General features: G+C 42.9%; 1 protein-coding gene across 5 annotated transcripts in view; it reads left to right on the top strand.

Annotated features, from left to right (window-relative positions):
- The first annotated feature begins 394 nt into the window (after positions 1-394).
- Positions 395-23,506, top strand: part of CLIC5 (chloride intracellular channel 5) — a 160,664-nt gene continuing 137,552 nt past the window's right edge. For 3 of the 5 annotated variants that reach the window (XR_010599368.1, XR_010599367.1, XM_024101059.3), the window contains exon 1: positions 3,474-4,146. Coding sequence is in view for 3 of the 5 variants with exons in the window: in XM_024101059.3 (XP_023956827.2) it covers positions 3,586-4,146 (561 nt within the window). In the remaining 2 variants the exon portion in view is untranslated. Of the gene's footprint in view, positions 545-3,470; positions 4,147-23,506 lie in introns of those variants that run through there. The other 2 variants (XM_065587551.1, XM_065587547.1) reach the window with 2 other exon arrangements.

The raw sequence follows: 23,506 nt of genomic DNA, 5'->3' as shown, positions 1-23,506 counted from the left end.
CCAACTTGGTTGTGACCAATATAAATGTTAAAAAACAATAATGAATAAAAAGCATAAATAACTAAAGTGCAAGAGAGTGGAGTCAAGTCCCGGTCTTCCAGAGCAATCAAGCACTGGGGTGGGGAAAGAGAAGTGGTAAAAGGGATTTTATTATTCAAAATTGTGAAACACCAAGTTTTAAACTGTCGCATAATATTTGTATTTTACCTGCCTTCTTGTTCATTTCCAGCAGGTGCTGCTACTTACTGCAATTGCTTTCTCTGCAAAAGCTGATCGTGGTGATTTAGGTCTGTAGAAGCTGCATGTTGGTTCTCCTCTAAAGCAGTCATCAGTGGTGATGATAGTTTTTCTTTTTTCCCTTCTCAGTGATTTTTAAGACTCGGTGGCAGCAGGGAGAGGACGAGGGAAGCATTTTGATGGTCTTAGAGGATCTGATCCTTCAAGCATTCTATGCATAAGGTATCTCTTCAAATCAATGGGAGTCATGCCCAGAGAGTTCTTGCAGCATGGAGTTCTTCATCAGAGAAGTCTTTGAACAGCACAGGTTAGACAGCAAAGTGCATCTATGTTCTTGAAAAGCTTGAAAACACACAAAGCATTTTCTTAAAAGCAAGAAAATTTGCAAACCAAATAAAAATGTCATACAAAACCAATGGGCTCCTCTCCTTCCCATCCCTCCCAGGTTCTTTGGGCTGTATATAACAGAATAACAAACAATAAGCTCTAACAAAGGTCCAAAAAGACAGGAAGGCACATTAAAGAGGGGGTAAGTTTGGAGAAGGATGGACTGAGGCAGCTGTTGTAGGGCAACACATTTCATTCCGCAAGATGAATATGGAAAGAGATGCTTCTACCGCAAAGCCTTTTAAAAATGTTACTGTTAAAATAACATTTCTGAACTCAACTGCAACTTTCAGGTGCTCTCTCTCCATCCCCACCCATCTTCCCCTGAGATACACCTTGGGTTTTATAAGGTGGGGGTGGATCCACACAGTATGCTCTATAAAATTCAGAGGGATAAAGAAAACAAGTCATAAGGCATGACCCTACTTCCCTCGTGCACCCAAACATTCCATTTAAGTCAATGGCTGTGTTGGGTGTGCATTTGAGGCCATATCCACTGCTCTAGTGCTCAGCCCAAGTAGCAGACTTGTGTGCTGGGATTGATGCACATTTTCATTAAGTTGCCCTGCGGAAGCATCTTAGCATATCTGCTCTATGTGTGAGACCAGCTGAAGGTTTCCTACAGCAGAAGATCTTCTGGCTTTTGCAACCATTGTCTGTCCCTTTTTATTCAGGGAGCTCTCATGAAGCTGAGTTCTTGTGCTGTACAACTCCCTGCTTTGAATTCAGCCCTCTTATGGAGTGCAATTGCACTGGTTTCACCACCAGGGGGACCTCCATATTCATAGAGGAGGAAACAGGGTGTTTGACTAGGACTGTGGAATCAAGCCCTTAATATAGTTTTTGGGAGCTGTGTAGATTTAAGAGCCCATCAGAATGTCAGTGGTGCCAATTCTCATGATTGTATTGCAAGTTTTGCAATATCTGGTGTGAGATCCTGGCTGCGTTTAATAACAAAGCTCCCATTGACTTCAACGGAGCCAGAATTTAACCCTTCATGTTTTATTTGAAACCCCAGGTCCGGCAGACAAATGATTATTCAAGAATTTCAGCTTTCATTTTAAAAATGTAAGTTTCTAACCTTCATGATTGCACAGAAAAGCATGAAAACAGGACCCAATAACTTGTGAGGTTTGAAAAACAGAAAGTAAAAGAACCCTATATTTATTTGAAAATCTCATGATTTGTAAGCCAATCTCATGGTTATGGGAGCCTGACATGATTTTTCCTGATGTTTGATAATTTTTTAATTTGGATTTGAGAAGATGTTCAAGCAATGAGAAGATGTCCCAGTTACACATGGAAACAGTGAAGGGGAAATGGGCTTTGTTCTGCTTGCTGACATTGCTTGTGGATCAGGCAGGATTACATGAGTAACACACTGAATATGAATTATACATCCCTGAAGTCCTCAGTTTGTGCCTATCCAGAAAAGTAATCATGTGTCAAGGTATCTCATTGTCCTTCTGTTATTTAACTCTATCTATGCAGAATGGTGTTAGTTCCAGATAGGGAATGCAAATTCCACTTGAAGCATTTTTATTGTCTATATAAAAATTAAACTTAGGTAAATCAGAATGACTTAGGTGATGAATCCAGCTGGCTGTAGGTTTAAAGGCTGCTACACTTTTGCAGCTTGACTTTTATTATTACTTTGATAGGCTGAATACAAAAATAATGACTTTAATCCACAGCCTCCTGATCTCAGGGAGACAGCATCTGCTGCACCACCTTTTGACAGGGGTTTAGTGTGCGCACCTCTTTGTTCTGTGCAGAGATGGGTGGGGTGTTAGTTCTGCTCTCCCCCCAACCTCCCCTGTCCCTCTGGAGAATCCACCACTGGTTGTAGCAGTCAACTCAGAGAAGCACAAGAACTTCACTGTGCCAAGTCCGTGGCTGGGGGTGGAGGAGGAAAGGGCTCCTTGCATCTTCTCTCCTTCCTTACCCACCCATGCAAGATTGAATGCAGTTGAGCCTTAAGAATAGAAAGATAGTCAAAGTGCAGAAGATGCATGAAAATGAGAGATGTCTTAATCCAATCACTAGATCTGTACTTCCCCAAACTTTGGAAAGTTCAGCTCCAGATCCAAACTTTATGACTTCGGCCCTCTCTAAGAAAAATGGTCATATAAAGAATCTGGATATAAATGGCAGATACATATAATATATTTTAAATGTAATATAATAACACTTAAGACTTATAGTGCTTTTATTTCTAGATTTCAAAGCAATTTACAAATATGGGTAAATGTTATTGTCCCCACTTTACAAATGGGCAAGTTGAGGCAGACATAAGTGAAGTGATTTGCCAAAGATCAAATAGCGTGTCAGTGGCAGAGCCTGGAAGAGAATGCAAGTTTCAAAACAACCAGTCTGGTGCCTTATCCCCTGTGCTACTTCTTGAATTTATTTTTCAATAATTGATTCTTCACTGGTTTGTGATTAACCACTGAAGTGTTGTTTACATTGTTGGTGGCATTTTGTGATCAGAGGAGTAGGTACCCTTGCTTTTCACTGATGCTCAGAAAATCAGTTCAGTGAGATCTACCTCCTCTAGGCTTTAAGCAAAGTATCCCCAAGGTATATTAGACTTTCAGATAAAGACCAGTGTTTACTTCACCACTGCCTTTTATTGTTCTCTGGTAATTGTCTGAGTTGGATTCACTGTATGTACTGAAGTCTGACTAAAATATATTGGGAAGAGCAAACTATTAAATATAGTTGCAAGTGCTCTGAGCCAGGAAGGGGTTAAAAGTGAGCTAGCCTTATCTTTGACTTTGGTGGAGTATAGTTTGTTGATTTAAAGCTCTCCGTAAATGATTGTTGGAAACCTGTCATGTGTACCAGTGCATTCAAAAAGCACACCACAAACACTGCTTCCTTTTAAACAGTGTTTATCTGTTGCCATCTCCAGCCCCTCAAGATACCATAAGAGAGGCAAAATCCAACCAGCCAGCCAGCATGGAAAATGGGGGCTTTACCAACGTCTATGAAAATGTAGAGAACACTGGCCTTTATGAGATTCCTGATTCAGAGGAGGCAAAAGAGGAGATTCCTGATTCAGAGGAGGCAAAAGAGGAGATTCCTGATTCAGAGGAGGCAAAAGAGGAGATTCCTGATTCAGAGGAGGCAAAAGAGGATCATCTTTATGAGGAAGTCCATGAAGACCCAACATCTCCTTCTTCCACCACCACTCCAGAAAGCATGGACATCAGCCGCAGTAATTCTGTGTCATCTCAGCAAGGAGCTGATGGGGAGGATGGTTCAGCTTCCTCTCAGCAAGGGGCTGAAGAGGACCAGCATCGTCAGGAAGAGATGGAGATGATGAGCCCAAGGCCCAGTGATGAATGTGTAGAGAGGATGGTGTTTGGAAATAAAATCCCATCTCCTACTGGATTCAGTCTTCGCAAGAGCCCGGTCACTTCCCCCACCTTCCCAACTTCCACCAGATTTCCAGCTAACAACAACTTGGGAGAAACTGACAACTTTCAGAAGGAGTGTGAAATTTTCCTCTTTGTTAAGGTAAGGGCTTGTGCTCCTAGACATGTACAGTAGCATTAGAACCAGAATCAATCCAAGTATCCTCAGCCTCACTGAAGTGTGCGCTAAGTTCTGCCCCCAGCTCTGCCACTGACATTCTGTGTGAAATTCGGCAAGTCACTTATTCTCTCTGTGACTCCCTTTTTCCATGTAAAATGGGGATAATACTGCTTACCCACCCATGTATACTGGTTTTGAGATCTTTGGATGAAAAGTGCTAGAGAGGCCTGATCCAAAGCCCACTGACTCATTGAAAAGACTCCTATTCAGTGGGCTATGGATCAAGTGCAATACATATTAATATTATAAAGGAAAACAAATCTTCAAAATGAAGAGCGACAGGGAAATTCTTTCCTATGTTCATCTTTGGAACAGATCCAACTTATTTATTACAACAAATTGGATTAAGTTATTTCTGTGATGCAGATTTTAAGTGCCTATTAGTGAAATTCAAGTCAGGTCTGAATCACTAGGGCGTCAGTTTCACTCTTTCCCTTGTTGAGTTTCTAAATCACATTCACTTAAGCTCTTAAATAAATGTTGTATTTTCCTTCAGAAAACCTCTCTCTTTACACCTCCTTTCTCAATATTGATTAATCCCAGTGACTTGAATGGGACGTCTTGGGGAGTTACCCTTATTCATGTTGAATAGCCCGTATCAGAATCTGGCCCTAAGTGACCTGAATATTTTGAAAGTTGAATATGAGTTTGTGTTACCACTAATGCTCTCAGCAATTTTAACATTTGATATTGAGCATATTAAGCAAGAACATATAATGACCTTTGCATTGACGTGAGATAGTGAGAGGGGAAGGATTGTCTTTTACAAGCCCTATCAGATAATATGGTATTGTGGCCTCTCCTTAGCTAAGGTTGCAATCAGTTTCCATTACAAAGTCCCTACGCCTTTGGTTTGCAAAATTAGTTTGGCTGGGAAATTGCCATATTTTCTTAGAGGATAAAGGAGAACACTTCTGGACAATATAAATGGATTAATCAAACTATTTTCCAATTACAAGGCATTAAAATACTATGATTTGAACATTTTTCTTTTGTTTAATGTTCCTGTCTCTCCCTCTAGGTAAAAAATGTCTTGTTACTGTCCCTCCAGTTATCCTAGTTATACAGTTAAATCCCCTTGAAAATTCATGCACTGTTAATGATTTTTATTCATAGATTTTAAGACCAGAAAGGACAATTAGATTATCTGATCTGAACTCTCATATAACACAAGGCCACCGAATGTCACCCAGTTACCCCTGTATCGAGTCCAATAATTTGTGTTTGACTAAAACACATCTTCTAGGATGGCATCCAGTCTTCATTGGAAGAATCCAGCATTTTCTTTGTGGATAGCTTTGGGTCCACTTTTTGTTCCCATTGATGCGAGAGGCTTTTGCCACTGATAGCAATGGGAGCAGGCGAGGGCACGATGTGTGAGAGCAAGTTGCCTTCTGTTGTTTGGTTACTGTTTAGAAAGAACATAAGAATCCGTCTATACTTGACAGCTAACAAATATCTTCCTTTACCTCAAGTGGCAACTGGCTCATGGTATTTGATAAGAAGGTGTTTATTATGTGGGCGCTGTAAGATTTATGATGCCCTTTCCCTTTCATTTCCATGCTTATAAGTGCTTGGGTTTTGTAAACAATGTAATAGTTAAGTATATTTTGTTTCCTTAGGAAATTTAACAGGGTTCTTAAACATTTTTGGATTTTGGAAATACTATTATTTGTCCCTCAATTTATTCTTACCCCCATTGTTCCAACAGCCTACTCCTCTGCAGCTTGTGCCATCTGCAATAGCCCTTTTTCTCTCCACTTGTTCAACTCTCCATCTCATTTTAAATCTCAAGCTGAAAACAAATCTTATTTTCCTTCCTTATCTATACTGTACTCGCTTCCTTATATGAAACTTACATGTACTCTGTAGAACATTTTGGTATACAATTTGCATGGAAGATGCTAAAAAATCCTATTGTAATTCAGCTTTATACATATGAAATTCAGCTAATGATTAGCAAGATTGATCAAGCTGATGCCAGGAGTGAGTGGGATTCATTCAGAAGAACAAAGGGGCTGATTCTCTTCTCACTTGTTTCTCTGTAAGTCAGGAGCAACTTCATTGACGTCAATTAGTATAAAACACTTATAAGTGAGAAGAGAATCAGGACTAACGAACCTGAACTAAAAAAAAAGACAAAAAACCCCAGCCCCATGAACCAGATCATCTCTTCTGTGGAAATGATCTGCATCGGCGACTGGAAACTCTGACCCAGATCATTCCTTCCCATGGTAAAACCTCTGGAAGAAGGCTTTAGAGGAGAAAATCTCTGCAAGGATCCCCTGCTGGAAATCCCTCCACATCATCTTGTGAGGTAGACAGTTGTATTGGGAATCAGTGCAGGAATCAGGAGTATCTGCAGAGGACCAGGTCCATCCTCACAGTTGCCCTGTTCATGTGAACTGGCTTTGGCTCCTGGTGGCTCCTCAGCTCCCTGGCAATGTTGCTCCGATAGAGCTGTGGTAGCTGACACTCCCCCCGCACCCCCATCTGCAACCTCCCCTGTGAGAGGGGTCGCCAGGCTGTATTATCTTGTCTATCTATGCAAGGTGGAGCCAGAGAAGAGGTAATGTGCATTGCCACCAGCTCTGACCCCAGCCCTCCCACTCTTGCCTCCAACTGACTCAGGTTCCACCTTTCTCCCCAAAGTGGAGCAGAGTCCCACAGAGCACATGCACAGGTTTCAGAGGTAATTGTTGTTTCCTACCTTTCCATGCAGGAGAAGAGAGATCTGCACACACAACCATCGTGGATGGTTGGGAGGGGAATGATTTGGATTTCTGTGTGATTCTTTCAGGGAGCTTCCCTGGTGTTTTTCACTCCTCTGTGGGTGTGGAGAATGGCAATTTAAAAGGGGTCTCCACCTAAAGACTGGGAAAGCATCTTTCTCTCTTTTACCATCTGTGATTGTTGCTAATTTAGAACAAGGACTGCAAAATAGACTTCCCCTTGTATCATCTCCATTACATTTAGGAACTGAGCCCTTGGACAAACAACAACAGATAATTAATAATGGACAACGTGTTGCTAATACAGCCCACCAAATCCAAAGGGTTCTGTGCACCAGTATATTTTAGAACAAATGAACTATTTAAGAAATGATAAAGCATGATAAAATCAAAATAGGGGTGGCCTATTTAATTTGTACTCTGTTCCCTCTGACTTGCCCTGATGTCCCATCTGGACTCTGCTATTCCTGTTTTTTCACCATCTGAGCTTTGCTCTCTATCTGGTTCACCCTTGTTCTCTGCAGTTGGGCTCTGCTACCTCTCTGACTCCTCCCAAGGCTCGGCTCTTTTTCCTTTTGGTGCCCCCGAGACTATGCTCACCTCCTTTTCTAATTGCCCCCCAGTGGACTCTGCTCAGAACCCAGCTTCTCTCCTGATAGGGTCTGCGCTCCCTGGCTGTGCTCTGCTTCCTTTCTGACTCCCCCAGTGGCTGAACTCTTCATCCTTTGGGTTCTCCCCACAGCTGGGCTCTGCTCAGCTGGCTCTTCAGCTTCCCGCTCTGGCTGCGGAGCCTGTGATTGCTCCTCTGGGCTGGATGGAGTGCTGTGTCTGACTCATCCTAGTGAGGTTTGCTGGATGATTGTTTTCAAACTATTGTCATCCTCTTCTGGGTTTGCCTTCCCATACACTTGGTAGCAATCTGGAAGGATCCCTTCACTTTGGCAGCAGTAGCGCACACACATGTGCGCACACACACACACACACACACAGATCCCTCTCTCCATCCCTCCCTCCTTCCAGGCAGCAGTAGACCTTTGGGACTGGTCAGAGATGTCAACCTCAGACAAAGATGGCTGCTGACAGAGCCAGGGAGAAGGAACCGGAAACAAAATGGCAGCCAGCTCACTGTATAATAATCTGGAAGTAGGTCAGTCCAAACTCATTTTAGATAGCTGTAAATGCTGGTGCATGCTGACTCTTTACCACAGTATCAAACAGTCTCAATCAAACTTCATGATATTTTATGTTATTAATTTGCACCCTTTTATTATTGAATGTACCCAGAAAATGTTAAAAAACATTAAACCAGTCTTCCTCTTAATTCATCTTTCAATGAGTCTTAATACTCAATGGATTGTTCTGGATTTACACTAGTTTAACTTGGAGCAGAATTCAGTATGTGATCTTTATCAAGAAGCTCACTGAATTTCTAACAATAAAGTACAACAAGCATTAACCATGGAGACATTTGTGCCAGTCTAACACGTCTGGACTTGTCACACCCACTCAGCACCTATTTAATAAGCCTATGGTTTCTTCAAACAAAAGCCCTTGAAAACTGAAATATGATCGATATACGACTTGGGATACTAGTTACATGGGGCAGCTTGACTTAGATGCAATTTTATATAGAAATATAGCTTCTTCGAACCCACAATACATGCAGATTCTGAGCATCTTTTACCCATAGTGTGGTTCCCTATTCAGCACTGCGCACTTGTGCTTGCTGAACTCACTTGCTGTTAATGCACAGGGCCCAGGCAACCTTAACTTTGTCTTTTCCTAAGGTTTGAGTGCTTTACTTTGCAGCCTTGATGTTATTTCAATCTACATTTTTGTATTAAATTTTGAATAATATTTTATCTGTTTTTAACAGTTTTTTGAGAAAGGAGCTATGGTTCATATCCTCTCCACTCAGAAATATGTCCTTAAAAAGCACATTTTGCACACCAGAAGCACAGTTCCCTATCTTTGAGTCAAAGGAGAAACTATTTTGCCTGTTACACACAGGTAAGCAGTATAGATTACATCCAGTAAAGGACAATGGTTCATATGGACAATATTACAGTATAAATTTAACAGCAGCCCATGCAATTGTTACACAAATGGGAAGAAGGAATAAAGAATTCATGGGAGAGGGGAAAGGCAGCCTCTGAAAAAGGATAGAGGGCGTGAATGTGGATGTACAGGAGACAGGAATTTCACAAGGACAAAGGCTTTTAAAATAAATCCTGGTCAAGAAAATGATGGAAACGGTTGAGAAGTTTTGAGACAAGGATGAATGCTGTGTTATAATCTGTGATCATTATTTTATGATGTGTAAAAGGAAAATACCCTGCAGCGTACAATACAATTTTCAATATATTACATCTTACTTTTTTTTTAAAAATAAAACCATCAGAAGGAGAACTGAATAGCTGGAAGCATGAAACAGATTCAACACTCCATTACTGATCATTGTGGTGGTTAGCAGGGACATTCTGAGAACTAAATGCTTCTCAGTTACCTACACAGGAATTCCCCAAACTTCACTGGGAATTGCATGTGTGAATTTGAGGGCAGAAATTGGCCCTAACTGCTTTGTAGATTCACATTTACATTCTTATCTTTTAACTCTTTCCACTGTGATGATTAGATCTATTCATTAATTTTCTCAGGCGTTTATCAGCCATGAAGGAAAGCACATTTACTGTCTGTAGGGACTGATCCTGCAATGTGTTGAGTCTTTCCTGGAGGTGCTGAACTCCTTCAACTCCCTTCAGAAGTCACTGGGAGTTGAGGGCACCCAGTACCTCATTCCTTATTTCCAGGATTGGGCTGTTAGAGATTAATGGAGCAATGGTCAGAGACTCTGTCTGTTCTCAGTAGATGATTATAAGGACAGGCACTTTAATTGTTGCAAAGTGAAAGTTTATTTGTGAGATTACACTTATTGAAACCACATACTATTTATTAGTTTCCCCATGGCCTATGAAACAAATGTGGATTGTACTGAGAAAGTTTCATTTTTAAATATTTATTGATGTTTTGGGTTAATAAATCACATGCTGTAAACCTTTAGTGCTAGAAAATTAACTCAAGAGCAATGATGCACTGAACTGGATGCCCTTTACCCATCTTAAACAGGTGGTAATTTTGGTGCCCATAGGAGCATGGCTAGTTGAGCACTCATAAAAATCATGGAGAGTTGTTGGACCACTGAATCAAGATGAACATTTGTAATTTTCATTGGGAATTTTGTGTGGGCAGCTTCTGGTAAGGCTAGGGAAATTTACACAAATGTGAGATTTTTTTTCAGGTTGGGCTGGATTTTCAAATGCTGGTTTGTTTCTGTGGCCACAGCATGCAACCACAAACAACTGCAGGTGTAATTTTCAGTGCATAGTAATGAATGCTGGTGCAAAACTGTATCTGCAGTTATTCCCTCCAGCAAATTTTGCACACACAAAAATGGAGGTCTGGTTAAAACCAGACTGAAAATTTATCCCTATATATGAGGATGAAATAATTATAATAAGTTGGATTTATGACATTTTAATTTTGCTTTATAAATATTCACTAGAACACCTCTTTGAAGTAAATGAGCAAATGTTTTCTTTTCACATATGAGCCAACTGAGAAACGCGTAACCAGCTCCTTGGGGTCTTTTAAGTTAATTGAACAGCTTAAGCAAGGGAATAATTGAAAAGCTTTTTTTCAGAGTGCTCCAATTATGGTAATACCAAGACCAAGTTGTGATAGAAACTCAAGTTAACTAAAACAACGAAGGTGGTGGAAATGACTGATGGGAAAGTCAATGTCCTAACATTGTAACAGATTTGTATAAACTTACTCATGTTGGCCCAGATTTTTAAAAGTATTTTGGCATTGCTTTGCTCAGCGGTGCAACGCCTAACTGATTTAGGAGCCTAAATCTCATGTTCAACAGGGATTTAGGAGTCTAGGCTCCTAAATCAGTGTGGCATTGCGACACTGACCACAGCAATGTCTAAATATCTTTTAAAATCTGGGCTGTTGACTACTGCCTTACCCCACCAGTAGTCTGGTTGATTTCAGTGGGTCTACTGGTGCAGTAAAGCACTATGTGGCATGAGTAAGGGCATCAGAACTTTCCCTTTGTTTGGTAGACTTTATTCAGTATATCTTTGTCTTTCATGTTTTGTCCCTTTAAAATCTTCTTTGTCTCGGATTACAGAACCTAGACAAAGCTCACCTTCCCAGTCTAGTATCTTCCTAAAAAACATTTCTAACTGTAGCTGAATGACCAAGACCATCCTCTGAGACTCCACCACTACCTCTCCATTAACAAACAGCCATAATGCAATATTATAGCTGCAGAGTTAGCATCTGCCTCCAGGCTTCAAGAGCATTGTGTCACTCATAGTCTTGGGGCCTGCTTCTGATCTCACACTGTTGAAAGTAGGAGTAACTCTTTTGAAGTCAGAGTATTGTACTGTAAATCCAGTGTAAGGAATATCACCATCCGCCCCCGGTCTCTAGTAGCCTAGAGAGCAGGAGGACTCGGGTTTGTCCACAGCATGGCTTCATAATATGCTTTGCTGCCACTTTATCAGACAGTAGGATGGTTACCTTTTAAGTCTTAATGTCTCACCCAAGAGAAAAACTGACTTTCTCATCTATGTTTCTCATTTACGACAGTAACCCTCTGAGAGGAGAATTGTGTTTTGGTTCTCTCTTTACAGCTTGATTTATGTTTATGTAAATTTTTTTCTGTGCATGAGAAGATTAGCAAGCTGGCAATTCTGTCCCAGATAGTCTGGTCATTATGAATGGGACGTTATCTGTTATGAACAGAATGTGTGCTTTAGTACCAAGGCGCAGCACCTTGCTTAATCTTTCGGGTACAAAGGGTAAAAAGCTTTACTCCTCACCTCTGCTGAATGCGTGCCCCGTTCATGCACTGTGCAGATGGGCCATTTCTCCCTCTGGAAAGGTCCATGAATCAATGGGAAGCCGACATCACTGTGCCACTTCAGCTGTTGGCTCCAGCCGCTTGGCATAATACAGTAGCATAGCAACAGCTTTAAAATATGGAGCCGTATTGTTTAGGAAGCTATTACTGCACTGAGATTTCAGTGACGACAAATGAAGTGCAAGTATGTGGGTCACAGTCAAGGGAAACTGAAATGAGTGTCACTTGGTTAAAGGAACTCAGCATTTCCCTTCCCTTATTCTTACTCTTTTATTTTTTTAATTCTCTCCTTGACGTTTAAAAATACCACTTCCCTCCCAACCAATTGTGTTCTTTTCCATGTAAACACCTTGGTTGTTTCTATGAAGATTTAATGGAGCTTTTATTTGTGTTTTGGTTAATTTTTTATTGACAATATCGCTGAGGATGACATCTGTGTAGTAATACTGTGCACTGCTAAACAGTTACTGTCTCTCTCCCCCCCAGAGTTGGTTGCATTTCAGTGGCAGGTGAATTGATTGCTAAGCATAGTTTGTACGTTGAGCACCATTATAACCTTAACATTTGCCACCCCAGCTGCATTAATCATGGTATCATCCTACATTTAGAATAGGTGACATACAACAATCACTGTGGTTGAGGCAAATGCTTATTTTATAATGGTTCCCACTGTATATGGGTTATTTGTGTGTATAGTACCAGGGGATCCTGCAGTATGAAAGGTGTCAGAAAAAGGATATTTTTAAAATAGCCATTTAAAATCTAGACTACATTCCCCATGAGATCCTCTTTTTCTGTGCTTTCAGTGGGCTGTGATGATTGAGCCATGAATGATGGCTCAACATCCTAATGCTGATTTGATGTGCCACTAGTTGGGCAACCTGTTTAGTTCAAATAAGAATCAACTCCCACCTAATCCCTTTTTCCTGAATGGAATCCATGAACATTTTTTGTTTGTTTTTGAAGACTGGATAAAGCTTGACCAAAGGCTCGATGTCACTGGAATTATTCTTACTGACACCAGTTCTAGACCTGGTTTGTGTAGGATTTTAACAGGAACGCTATGCAGAAAATGGGTGTGTTGTTATTTTAGGCCTTGCCCCTGATTGAGGGACCTTTTCCACCATTCTATAACATGTTTGTTGATCGGTTTAAAAATATCACATTACCCACATTTTTGCCCCTCATTAACACCATGCCTGAGTGGTTTAGGAAGGGCATACGACATGATAGCTGTTCAGCACCTTTGTTTATTAGCTTTTCTATCAGGATGTAAACAACTACCATCAAGAGTACTTAATAACAGTGCTTATGTATGCCTATTTAATGACATAGATTATGGCTCCTCATGCAGCTGCTCCTGCTTTAAAGAACACAGCAGGAGATGCTTGGATCCTGAATGAACCTTTGGTTTCTATCTGAAAGCAGGGTATTTATGTTTAGACTCCAGCGACTGTTTCTTTTTATACCACCTTGGATATATTTGTGTGTGACCTTATTAAATGTTGCTGCATCACTCACAATGTTGCCATACATTTGTGACCTTAGTGAAGATGTAATAACACAATAGAGATGGGCCAGAAATGTAAATTGGATTGCGCATGGATCCAATTCCCCAGAGTTCAGGGGTCTTTGAGCCCAGTGTTTTGTGTCAGGCCCAACTCTAAATATAATAGCAAACTTTGCATTTCTATAGCAACCTTCATCCAAGCATCTCAAAGCACTTCACAAACCTTAATGAAGTAAGTTTCACAACACATCTAGTCAGGTTGGGATATGTTGTCATCCCTACTTTACAGATGTAAAAACTGAGGCACAGAGAAGTTAAATGTCTTTCCCAAGGTCACACAGAAAAACTATAGCAAAGTCAGGAACAAAATACTGATCTTCTGGCCCACAGTTGTCTGGATAACATAGAATCTGGGAGAAGTGGAGAAGTTCAGATGACCTTTACTTTCAAAATATGACTAACTGATACTGCAGTAAATGTTTGACAATCCGCGCTCTCTTTATTTACCTAAATTACTTATAAACACATTGCAAGTGGGATAGAATGTGATGAGCAAATCACACATTAACAACGTCCATAAGGCTTTATTTAATCTCTCATGCATTTAATAGTTTATTTCTAAATTTGAAATTTCATTTATTCTGGCATGTTTTCCCGTCAACAGCAATTGCTTTTCGTAATGCTCCACACCTTCTGCAAAGTGCCAAAGGCCCACAACTCCCCTTAACATCCCTGAGGGTTGACAATGCTCAGTGTCTCGCAGTTCAGTCCTGAATGTGACGTTCACTAACTCCATGTTTCATAGACTTCTCTCCAGGTTCTTAAGTGCGTTTTGGAGAAGGGTTGCTCCCCAGTGTACAATATCACTATGTGTTTGTATACTCTTGGCATCTGTAAATAGAAACTCAGTACTATATCAATACAGATTATTTGAGAGGAGGCAAAGATGAGCAGCAGGAGCTTTGTGTTTAAACATAAATGAATTTGGTCTTTGTTCTGACCTCTAGCCAAATGCACTTGCATCTTGTTGAACCTTTCCTTAAGGTACATTCAATTCAAACAGTGACATGCAATAGGACTTCTATACCTGACTGCACAAACCAGTTTTGCATACACTTTTGTGTTACAACTTAAAGTCTACTTGATCTAATTTTGATATTTGCATCTTTAATTGTAATGTTGACACCTTGTTGGCCTGGCATTAGGGTGAGCCTGCACTATTCAGAGGCAGCATATCATGGGCCAGAGTGGTCTCTAGACATCATTGGTGATTCTTCATTAACTAGGAGTAATGGGATAAAATTAAATCAACTTAGAGCAAAAAGAAAATGTAGTCTGAATTTGAGGAGATTGTTCCTAATTTTTACATCTATTAGGGGATAGTTTCCCAAGGGAAATAATGATCTTGGAGTCAGTGTGGATAGTTCTCTGAAATCATCCACTCAATGTGCAGCGGCAGCCAAAAAAGCGAACAGAATGTTGGGAATCATCGAGAAAGGGATAGATAAGACAGAAAATATATTGCCTCTATATAAATCCATGGTACGCCCGCACCTTGAATACTGCGTACAGATGTGGTCGCCCGATCTCAAAAAAGATATATTGGAAAAGGTTCAGAAAAGGGCAACACAAATGATTAGGGGTATAGAACGGCTTCCGTATGAGGAGAGATTAATTAGACTGGGACCTTTCAGCTTGGAAAAGAGGTGATTAAGGGGGGATATGATAGAGGTCTATAAAATCATGGGTGGTATAGAGAAAGTAAATAAGGAAGTGTTATTTACTCCTTCTCATAATACAAGAACAAGGGACCACCAAATGGAATTAATAGGTAGCGGGTTTAAAACAAACACAAGAAAGTATTTTTTCACACAACTCACTGTCAACCTCTGGAACTCCTTGCCAGAGGGTGTTGTGAAGGCCAGTACTATAACGGGGTTCAAAAGGGAGCTAGATAGCCATTGATGGACCTATCTTCCATGAATCTATTAGTCAGGATGGCAGGAATGGTGTTCCTAGCTTCTGTTTGCCAGAAGCTGGGATTGGGTGACAGGGCATGGATCACTTGATGATAACCTGTCTATTCGTTCCCTTTGGGGCACCTGCCATTGGCCACTGTCAGAGGATAGGATAGTGGGCTAGATGGACCTTTGGTCTGACCCAGTATGGCTGTTCTTATGTTATGAAATCCTCATCATTTGAAACCACACTAGACAAAGTACTGGAGAATATACTTCATGGCACAATCCTACATTGGCATGGTGTGGCCTAGATGATGTAAGAGGGCTTTTCACATTCCCTATATTGTGATTGAAGCAGGAAGAGCAAGTTAATTTCAAATACCATTAGAAACAGGGCCCCTCAGCATCCCCTTTCTTGTATGCATCATGATAGAAGTAGTCCTTGAAGAGAGATCCAGAAAATATTTTTATGTATGAAGATTACACCCTTCCAATATTTTTCAAAAATGTTCTCTAATGGCTCTGTTCTGTAAGGTGCTTAGAACTCTGGCCTGACCCAGCAAAGCTTTTGAGTATATGCTTAATTTTAAGCACATGAATAGTCTCATTCATATTGAGAGTGACTTCACATTCTTAAATTTAGGTGTGTGCTAAAGTGCTCTACTGAATCAGGCCAGAATTCTCAGCACCAGAATTCTCAGCACCTTGCAAGATCGAGCCCTAAGGATGTTTGAAATGGATCACAATGTTCATGTAGGGAAATGCTCAATGAGAGAATTGTGTGGTGCCACCTCTCACTTTACAAAGTGGCATAGTTGCATCAGAATATTATCATAAGGAGAGGATCATGGAAGAATTTTGATGTCATAAAATGGGAAACTAGATTGAGCTAATTATTGCATTACGATTTCATTTGCTATTGTTCAAATACCTCTACATTTTTGATCTCTGAGATTAAAGCAAATGAAACTTGCCAGAGCAAATGTGTAAAGAGCTTTTTGTCTAGCATTATTATTTGAGTGATGAAGCTTGTGTCACTAACAATATATTGGCTGCTCCCTGGGTCTTACTGAAATTGAAGGGACTGCCTTTCTGAACAAATGCTATATACAGGGGTGAAATTTCTACCCCATTTAAGTCAATGCACATTTTGCCATTAACTTCAGTAGGGGTAGGAGTTCACACCAGATACCTTAATGCATAGGTTTTATTCTCACCAATGTACGGTACATTATGTGGCCAGTGGTTAAGAGGAGGCCTTTCTTCTGTGAATGAAGGAATCGGGTGCATGGAGTACAACAAATAATCCAAGATAAATATTGTCTCAGCTCCACACAACTAAGAGCTCCTTTATGAAAAGCATACAGACATTGTTTTTCTCCCCCATACTGCTGTAGTCTAGTAGAGTGTATTTAACTTCATCAGACACACATTTTTTTTTCTAATTTGAATAAATGTAGTTTTATCAAGAGTGCTGATCCATTGACTCAGATTAACTTTGGTCCAGTCCTGACTGACCCCTTTACTATGCTGGGCGATTGTCTCATCTTTCATTAATGAAAGTGGTCACTAATTACTAAAGGTTGAAGCAGTAAACACTTGATTATTTGGCTCCTCCCTATCTGATTACAGAGAATGAAGTTTGGACCAGAGCAAAATTCCTTTCAAGCTTTGAGAGCTGATTGGTCCTGGGTACCGCAGCTGATAGCAACTAAAAATAGTCATAGTATAAAACCTCAGAGAACAGCAGAACTGAAAAGCATTCCTTTCTGGGATGCCAACAAGGAAGGATATGAAGAGTTTAACACGTTTCACACACATGACTGAACACATTATGCTGGTTAATTTCAGTTAACATTTACTCTTTAGATCAATGTATGTATTCTCTGGACTGGCTGACTCATGAGAGGAATGACCCTATTATATATTTTTCAAAATAAGTTTAGGGAAATATGACCAGATTTTCAAAGTAGTTGGTGACAAGTTGACTTGTGAGCATTTCTGTGAAACTGCCTGCAAAATATCTGCATTTTCATGTGCAAGGCAGCGTTTACATGAACCAGTCATGTGCAAACTGAGAGCCTGTCTTGCAACTCAGTTCTACAACTGTGCAACCACAAAACCTTCACAGAAGGTGCATGAGTGTACCTCAGGGTGTATCTACACTGCAGCTTCTCAGCGTGGATAGACAGACACATCCAAGCTCTCGGTGAGCTGGCATGCTAAAAATAGCAGTGTAGCTGGGGTAACACAGGTGACGGTTTGGGCTAGCCACCTGAATATGTACTCGGAGGGTGTGGGTGGGTTTATCTTCAGGCAGCTAGCCCGAGCTGCTGCCCATGCTATCCCTGATTACATGGCTATTTTTAGTCTGCTAGTTTGAGCAGAGCTATTGTGTGTCTGTCTCCTCAAGCTGGAAAGCATACTCCGAGCTGCAATGTAGACAAACCCTAAGTGCTTTCTCCATTTACAGAACAGGCAGTATGGTCTTTTGGATTAGGCATTGGACTGGGATTCGGGAGACTTGGTTTCTATTCTTGGCTGTGCCACTGACCCTGAGCAAGTTACTTCCCCTCTATATGTTTCTCTGTCTCCTTCCAGCCTTTATCTGTCTCTTTAGACTGTAAACTCTTTGAGGGCAGAAAGTGTATCTATGTGCTTTGTATAGTACCTAGCACAATAAGGCTTGATATTGAGCCTGTAGGCACTACCACAATATACATAATAATCACACACAAAAAACTACATTGAAAGAACACTATTAAGGTTGCAAAGTCAAGCACTCAAATGTTAAGACATGCAAGAATTAAGGTTGCCTGTGTAAGCATATTGAAGTCAGCCCCAGAACTGCACGAGTGCAGACACATTCTGGAAGAATAAACAACTGATGAGACGGGACATAAATCTGAAGACTAAATGCTGACTTAAAAACTATTAAATTACAGCTGCGAAACATGGACATTCAAACAACAGATAATAAAGAAAGCACAAACATTCGAATTTTTATAGAAGAATTCTGAAAATATTGTGGCTAGGCTGCATAATCAGTGATAAATTATTGAAGATGAGTGGAACTCAGCAGTTACTAGTCAGAGATCTTATGAAAAGAAAGATTTGATTTTCAGGGTGCATTTTTAAGAGGTTCAGTGTGTGATGCATGTTTACGGGCACTAGAAGGGAAAGATGATGGCATAAGCACATGAGACAGAAAAAGATGGACGATGTGGTGTCTTGGGTGGATCAAAAGGATTATTCATCCAAAAGGAGATTAGCAGAGGATCATATGGAACGGGCTACCATGGTTGCACACCTCCAGCAAAGGAGATGTCAAATAAGAAGTATACGCTTATTTCATCCCCCTTGTGCATATTCATTATGATAGTCTTCAATTACATCATCACTTACTATTTTTTTCCACAGGACCCCTGTCTCATTCAATGCACAGGGTGGACCTGCTTTGGGTATAAACCAGGGTTGTATAGTGAAGGAGGGTTCTGGCTGTAGGACCCCCTTTCTCATTTGTTACTGAAGTTGGGGAAAGTGTGTAGTGAATTAGGCAGTTGATTGCAGAAAGAGAAAGAATGGTCTCATTGTTAAAGCAATTGAATCCTTCTCATCCCAGTCTTAGTTTCCCTCTCTGGTTTTGCTGTCTGAGTCTCAATCTCCCGCTGCCCTCCCAATCTCTCTTTCTCCCCCACCGTACCTGGTCCCAGTCTCCTTCCTCAGCCAGTCCCACTTCCCCCCCATCTCAGATCCTCATCTAAGTTGTCCTCCTTTCCCCCTGCCACTGGCTCAGAGTCCTTGTCTTCCTCCTCGGGCTCCTCTTCCAACCTCATTTTTCCCCCTACCCCTTCATCAGCTTCTTGTCCTAGATTCCTCCCTCCTTGGCTCCTAGTCCCAGTCTCTGTTCCCAGCCAATCCCAGATCTTCCCCCACACCCAAGCTCTTTATCAGATTTATCTTCTCTTCCTCTACCCCGTTCCCCCCACATTGGTTCCTAGACCCAGGCTCTTTGTCCAGCCAGTCCCAGGCTTCTCCTCTCTCAGCAACTCATCCAATCTCAGTGTTCTTCATCCAGCCACAGGCTCTCAGTCCATCCCCTCGTCCTTCAGTGGCTTCCAGTCTCTTGCCCAACCACTCTCTTCTTCCCAGCCCCAGCCTCAGCTCACCCTCTCTGGCTCCCAGTCCCAGTTTCTCTGACCCCAATCCCACTCTACTCCCAGTCTCACCAGACTCTTTGTCCCAATTTACTCCTTTCCCTCCCTCAAATCTGGCTTTTGTCCCCTCAGCCTTTGAATCAGACTGCTTCCTCCTCCACACAGCCTGAGTACTAGCAGGAAAGACAGGCTGCCTGCTCTCAGCTCCAGTGCCCAGCCCCACCCTGGCCCAGGCAGCTGAGAGCAGCAATTACAGTTGGAGTATATTCAGCACTCTGTGGGGCTAGTGCATGCACAGGCCGGGCACTGTGGAGGAACTGTGAGGGGATGGAGCATGCTCAGTGAGGACAGAATCTTTGGAGATTTTAGCTGCTAAAATCAAAGATGTCTCTATTGAACAACTGCAAACTGTGATTTTTTTTTGAAAGGCTCAGAACTTGGCCAAATTTGGGCAGATTTTCACAGAGACAGCAAAAGGGACATCCCCGACACAAAGGCCTCACCCCTGCCAAATCTTAAGTCCCTGCTCCAAATCATAGGGGCACTAGAGTTTTTCAAAGACAAGATCACCATAATTTTTCAACTTGGGCAAAACAACTTATTTTCCCTCCAGCCTCATTCTTGGAAACAGCTGAACCATTCTGGCTGAATTTTTCCCAAAAAATTCAGCCTAAGGCACATGCCCAGCATAGAAAATTTCAGCCTAAACCGTTAATGTTTGACTAAGGTTTAAGCAACTGAAAACAGATTCTTATAGGGAGTGTCAGCAACCTTAATAGTAAGTGGTGCTACCAGCACCACCTATAATAAATTATTACCTTACAAACTGATACCAGGCACTCTGAATCTTCCTCCTGAGTCAGTGATTTTTAGTGCACTCTGAAAGGTATTTGCGTGGACAGAATGCTTTCAATAAAGCTATTACATTGTAATTGCATTTTATTGTTTATAATAGCAGTAAAATCCTGCATGGCTAACAACTGACCTTGTTGATGTTAAGTCATCTTCAGTTCTTCTTAAAGTGCTCGCTCATGTTGATTCCACGTAGGTGTGTGCACGTCACGGGCACAGATGTCAGAAGGTTTTTCCTCTAGTGGTACCAGTCAGGTCGGCTGTGGAACCCCCTGGAGTTGCGCCTTCATGGCAGTGTATATAGGTCCCTGCCGACCTGCCACGTCTTCAGTTCCTTCTTACTGGAGCTGCATGTCTCTCTTGCCTTGGCAAGCGTTTCCCCTAGTGATCTGACTTTTCTGTTAATGTGGAAATAGTTAAATAGTGTTAGTTTTTAGTAGTGAGTGGTTAGATAGAAGTTGGGGGTTTCCTCCCCACCCCAATTCCTTCCCTTCTTGGGGTTCGGGGCATGCCTCAATCCCAAGGTTTTAATCCGCGTGGGACCTGCCATAAGCCCATGCCAACAGGTGACCCCCACAACTCCTGCCTAAAGTACCCGGGGAGGCACATCAAACAGATCACTGCAAGATCTGCAAAGGGTTCTGCCTGAGAACAAAGAAAGAAAGGGACTTCAGGCTCAAGCAACTACTTATGGAGGCAGCCCTCCGTCCCCAGCGGCTCCAGGCCAGCAGGACTCGGCACCAAGCACCTCTGTGTGGAGCATTCCGCCGTCCTTTAGAGAAGCTATGGCACCAAGAAAGGACTCTATGCATAGAGACCCTTGGCACCATCACTCCCCGGCACCAAAGCCTGCGGTGGCAACATAGCACCGCTCAGACTCATCGGTGCCACATAAGTGGCACAAGAAGATTGATAGAGAGCACTCGCCCCCGGTGAGACCAGCCAGGTCTGACAACTCCAGGGGTGTGCATCCCGCAAAGGGGCACCCAGCGCCGTTCTCGCAGGAGTCAGCACTGTTGACTTTGGGCCCATAGAGAGATCAGTCAAATCCGGTGCTGTTGGACTTTCCTGCTAGAGGGTGCCGGCTGGAGGAGTTGGAGCTCCCTTCCACCCTGGACACATTCGAGGTGGCCAGGGACTTGATTGCACTGCAGTCCCCCGCCAGGCAGGATAGCACCGCAAGGCACAGTGCCATCCAGAAGAAAGCCCGCAATTATGAGGCACCACTCGCCTTCCCCGCGGCACCACTGTCCAGCACCAGCCCACTCGGCATCGCCGTGGTCTCCACGCTCGGAGTCCTGGTCATCAGACTTGGAGGCAGAGTCCTGTTACTCCAGGCTCAGTCGGCACTGTTTGGAGCAGTGCCGCTATAGACAAGAGGCAGGGATGGTGCCGTGGTTGGCGCAGTGGCAGGGACCCGCACAATGGCCTTTTTCGACCCCATGGGAATACCACCAGGCCCAGGGCACTTACTCCAAGGGCTCCCAGTTCATAATCTCAGAAGGGCATGTCCCTTTACCACCCTGGGACCGTCCCCCGCCACGAGGCACTGAGATGACATCAGACCCTGGTGCAGAGCCCCGTCCGGGTCCCAGCTCCACCATTGGTGGTGAGGCCACTACTGGCGCTGAGCAGCACAGCACTGAACAGGACGCTTCCAGGGAGCCAGAGGGACAGGGGGCCCGGTACCACCTAGGGCGTCGGCATCATCCTCGCCTGATGAGGCAATGGCGGGGTCCTCTGGGCCGCCCCCCATTGATAATAGAGCGCACCAGGAGCTGTTGCGCAGGGTCGGCTCATAACATGGGGCTACGGGCCAAGGAAGTGGTTGAGTCTGTGGACCCCAGGTTGACATCTTAACCCCTGAGGGGCCCTCCAGGGTGGCATTACCACTCATTAAAACCGTCCAAGCCACTACGAAGATCTTGTGGCAGACTCCTGCCTCCATTCTCCCACCGCTAAGGGGGTAGAGAGAAAGTATTTCATCTCCTCTAAGGGGTACAAATACTTATTCATTCTGGCTGGGATGATTTAGTTGGGGTTGGTCCTGCTTTGAGCAGGGGATTGGACTGGATGACCTCCTGAGGTCTCTTCCAACCCTAATATTCTAGGATTCTATCTGTAGCCTGGTTCGCTGGTCATAGCGATGGCGAATGAGGGAGAAAACAAGGAAAGCAGGCCCAACTCCAAAATCGAAAGACTCAAAGAAGATGGACCTCTTCAGCAGGAAGGTGTACTCCACTGGAGGGCTCCAGCTTTGGATTGCTAACCAGCAAGCAATTCTGAATAGATACAATTTTAATTCATGGGACTCCATGATGAAATTTAAGGAGTTGATCCTGTCAGACTCTAGAGCGGAGTTTGCAGCCCTTGTGGAGAAGGGCAAGGCAGTGGCACAGACCACTTTACAGGCCTCACTGGACGTGGCAGACTCAGCCACGCGAACCATGTCCTCCGCCATAGGCATGAGGTGGTTCTCATGGCTCCAGGTGTCAGGCCTTGCTCCAGAGGTCCAACAAACATTTCAGGACTTGCCCTTTGACAGCATGGGGTTGTTTTCAGAGCAGACTGACTCCAAGCTCCATAGCCTAAAAAATTCATGGGCAACATTGAAGTCGGTGGGTCTACAAACTCCCGCCACCGAGAGAATACATTTTAAGCCCCAACTCCCTCTGCGCTTCTACCCTCCCCAGCCTAGGCAGGACTTCTCTAGGAAGTGGGGCAGGAATGGTAGGCGCAAGCCTCCCCATGCACCGCCCAATTAAGGCCAAGGCTTGGAGAGGCAATCCTCAGGCTTTAAGCAAGCAATTTGAAGGTGCATCCAGGGGCGATGCACCAGTCCAGTCATGGATCCTTCACCCTGTTTTCTGAACCATCTGTCCCACTTCTATTGTGCTTGGGCCCAGATAACCTCAGATCGCTGGGTTCTTCACACCGTAGAAGTGGGATATTCTCTCCAATTCTGCTTCTCCCCTCCCTCCCACTCCCGTTCCCCGTCTCCCTTCAGGGATCCTTCTCACAAGCAAATCCTCACGCAGGAGGTTCAAACACTCCTCGCCATGGGAGCAGTGGATGAGGTTCCTCAGGAGCTAAGGGGCAAGAGATTTTACTCCTGATATTTCCTAATCCCTAAAGCC

Source organism: Chrysemys picta, chromosome 3, assembly GCF_011386835.1.
Source record: "Chrysemys picta bellii isolate R12L10 chromosome 3, ASM1138683v2, whole genome shotgun sequence".
NCBI classification, from domain to species: Eukaryota; Metazoa; Chordata; order Testudines; family Emydidae; genus Chrysemys; species Chrysemys picta.
Note: the sequence above shows the minus strand (reverse complement) of the source record. Positions and strands in the feature narration are given on the sequence as shown.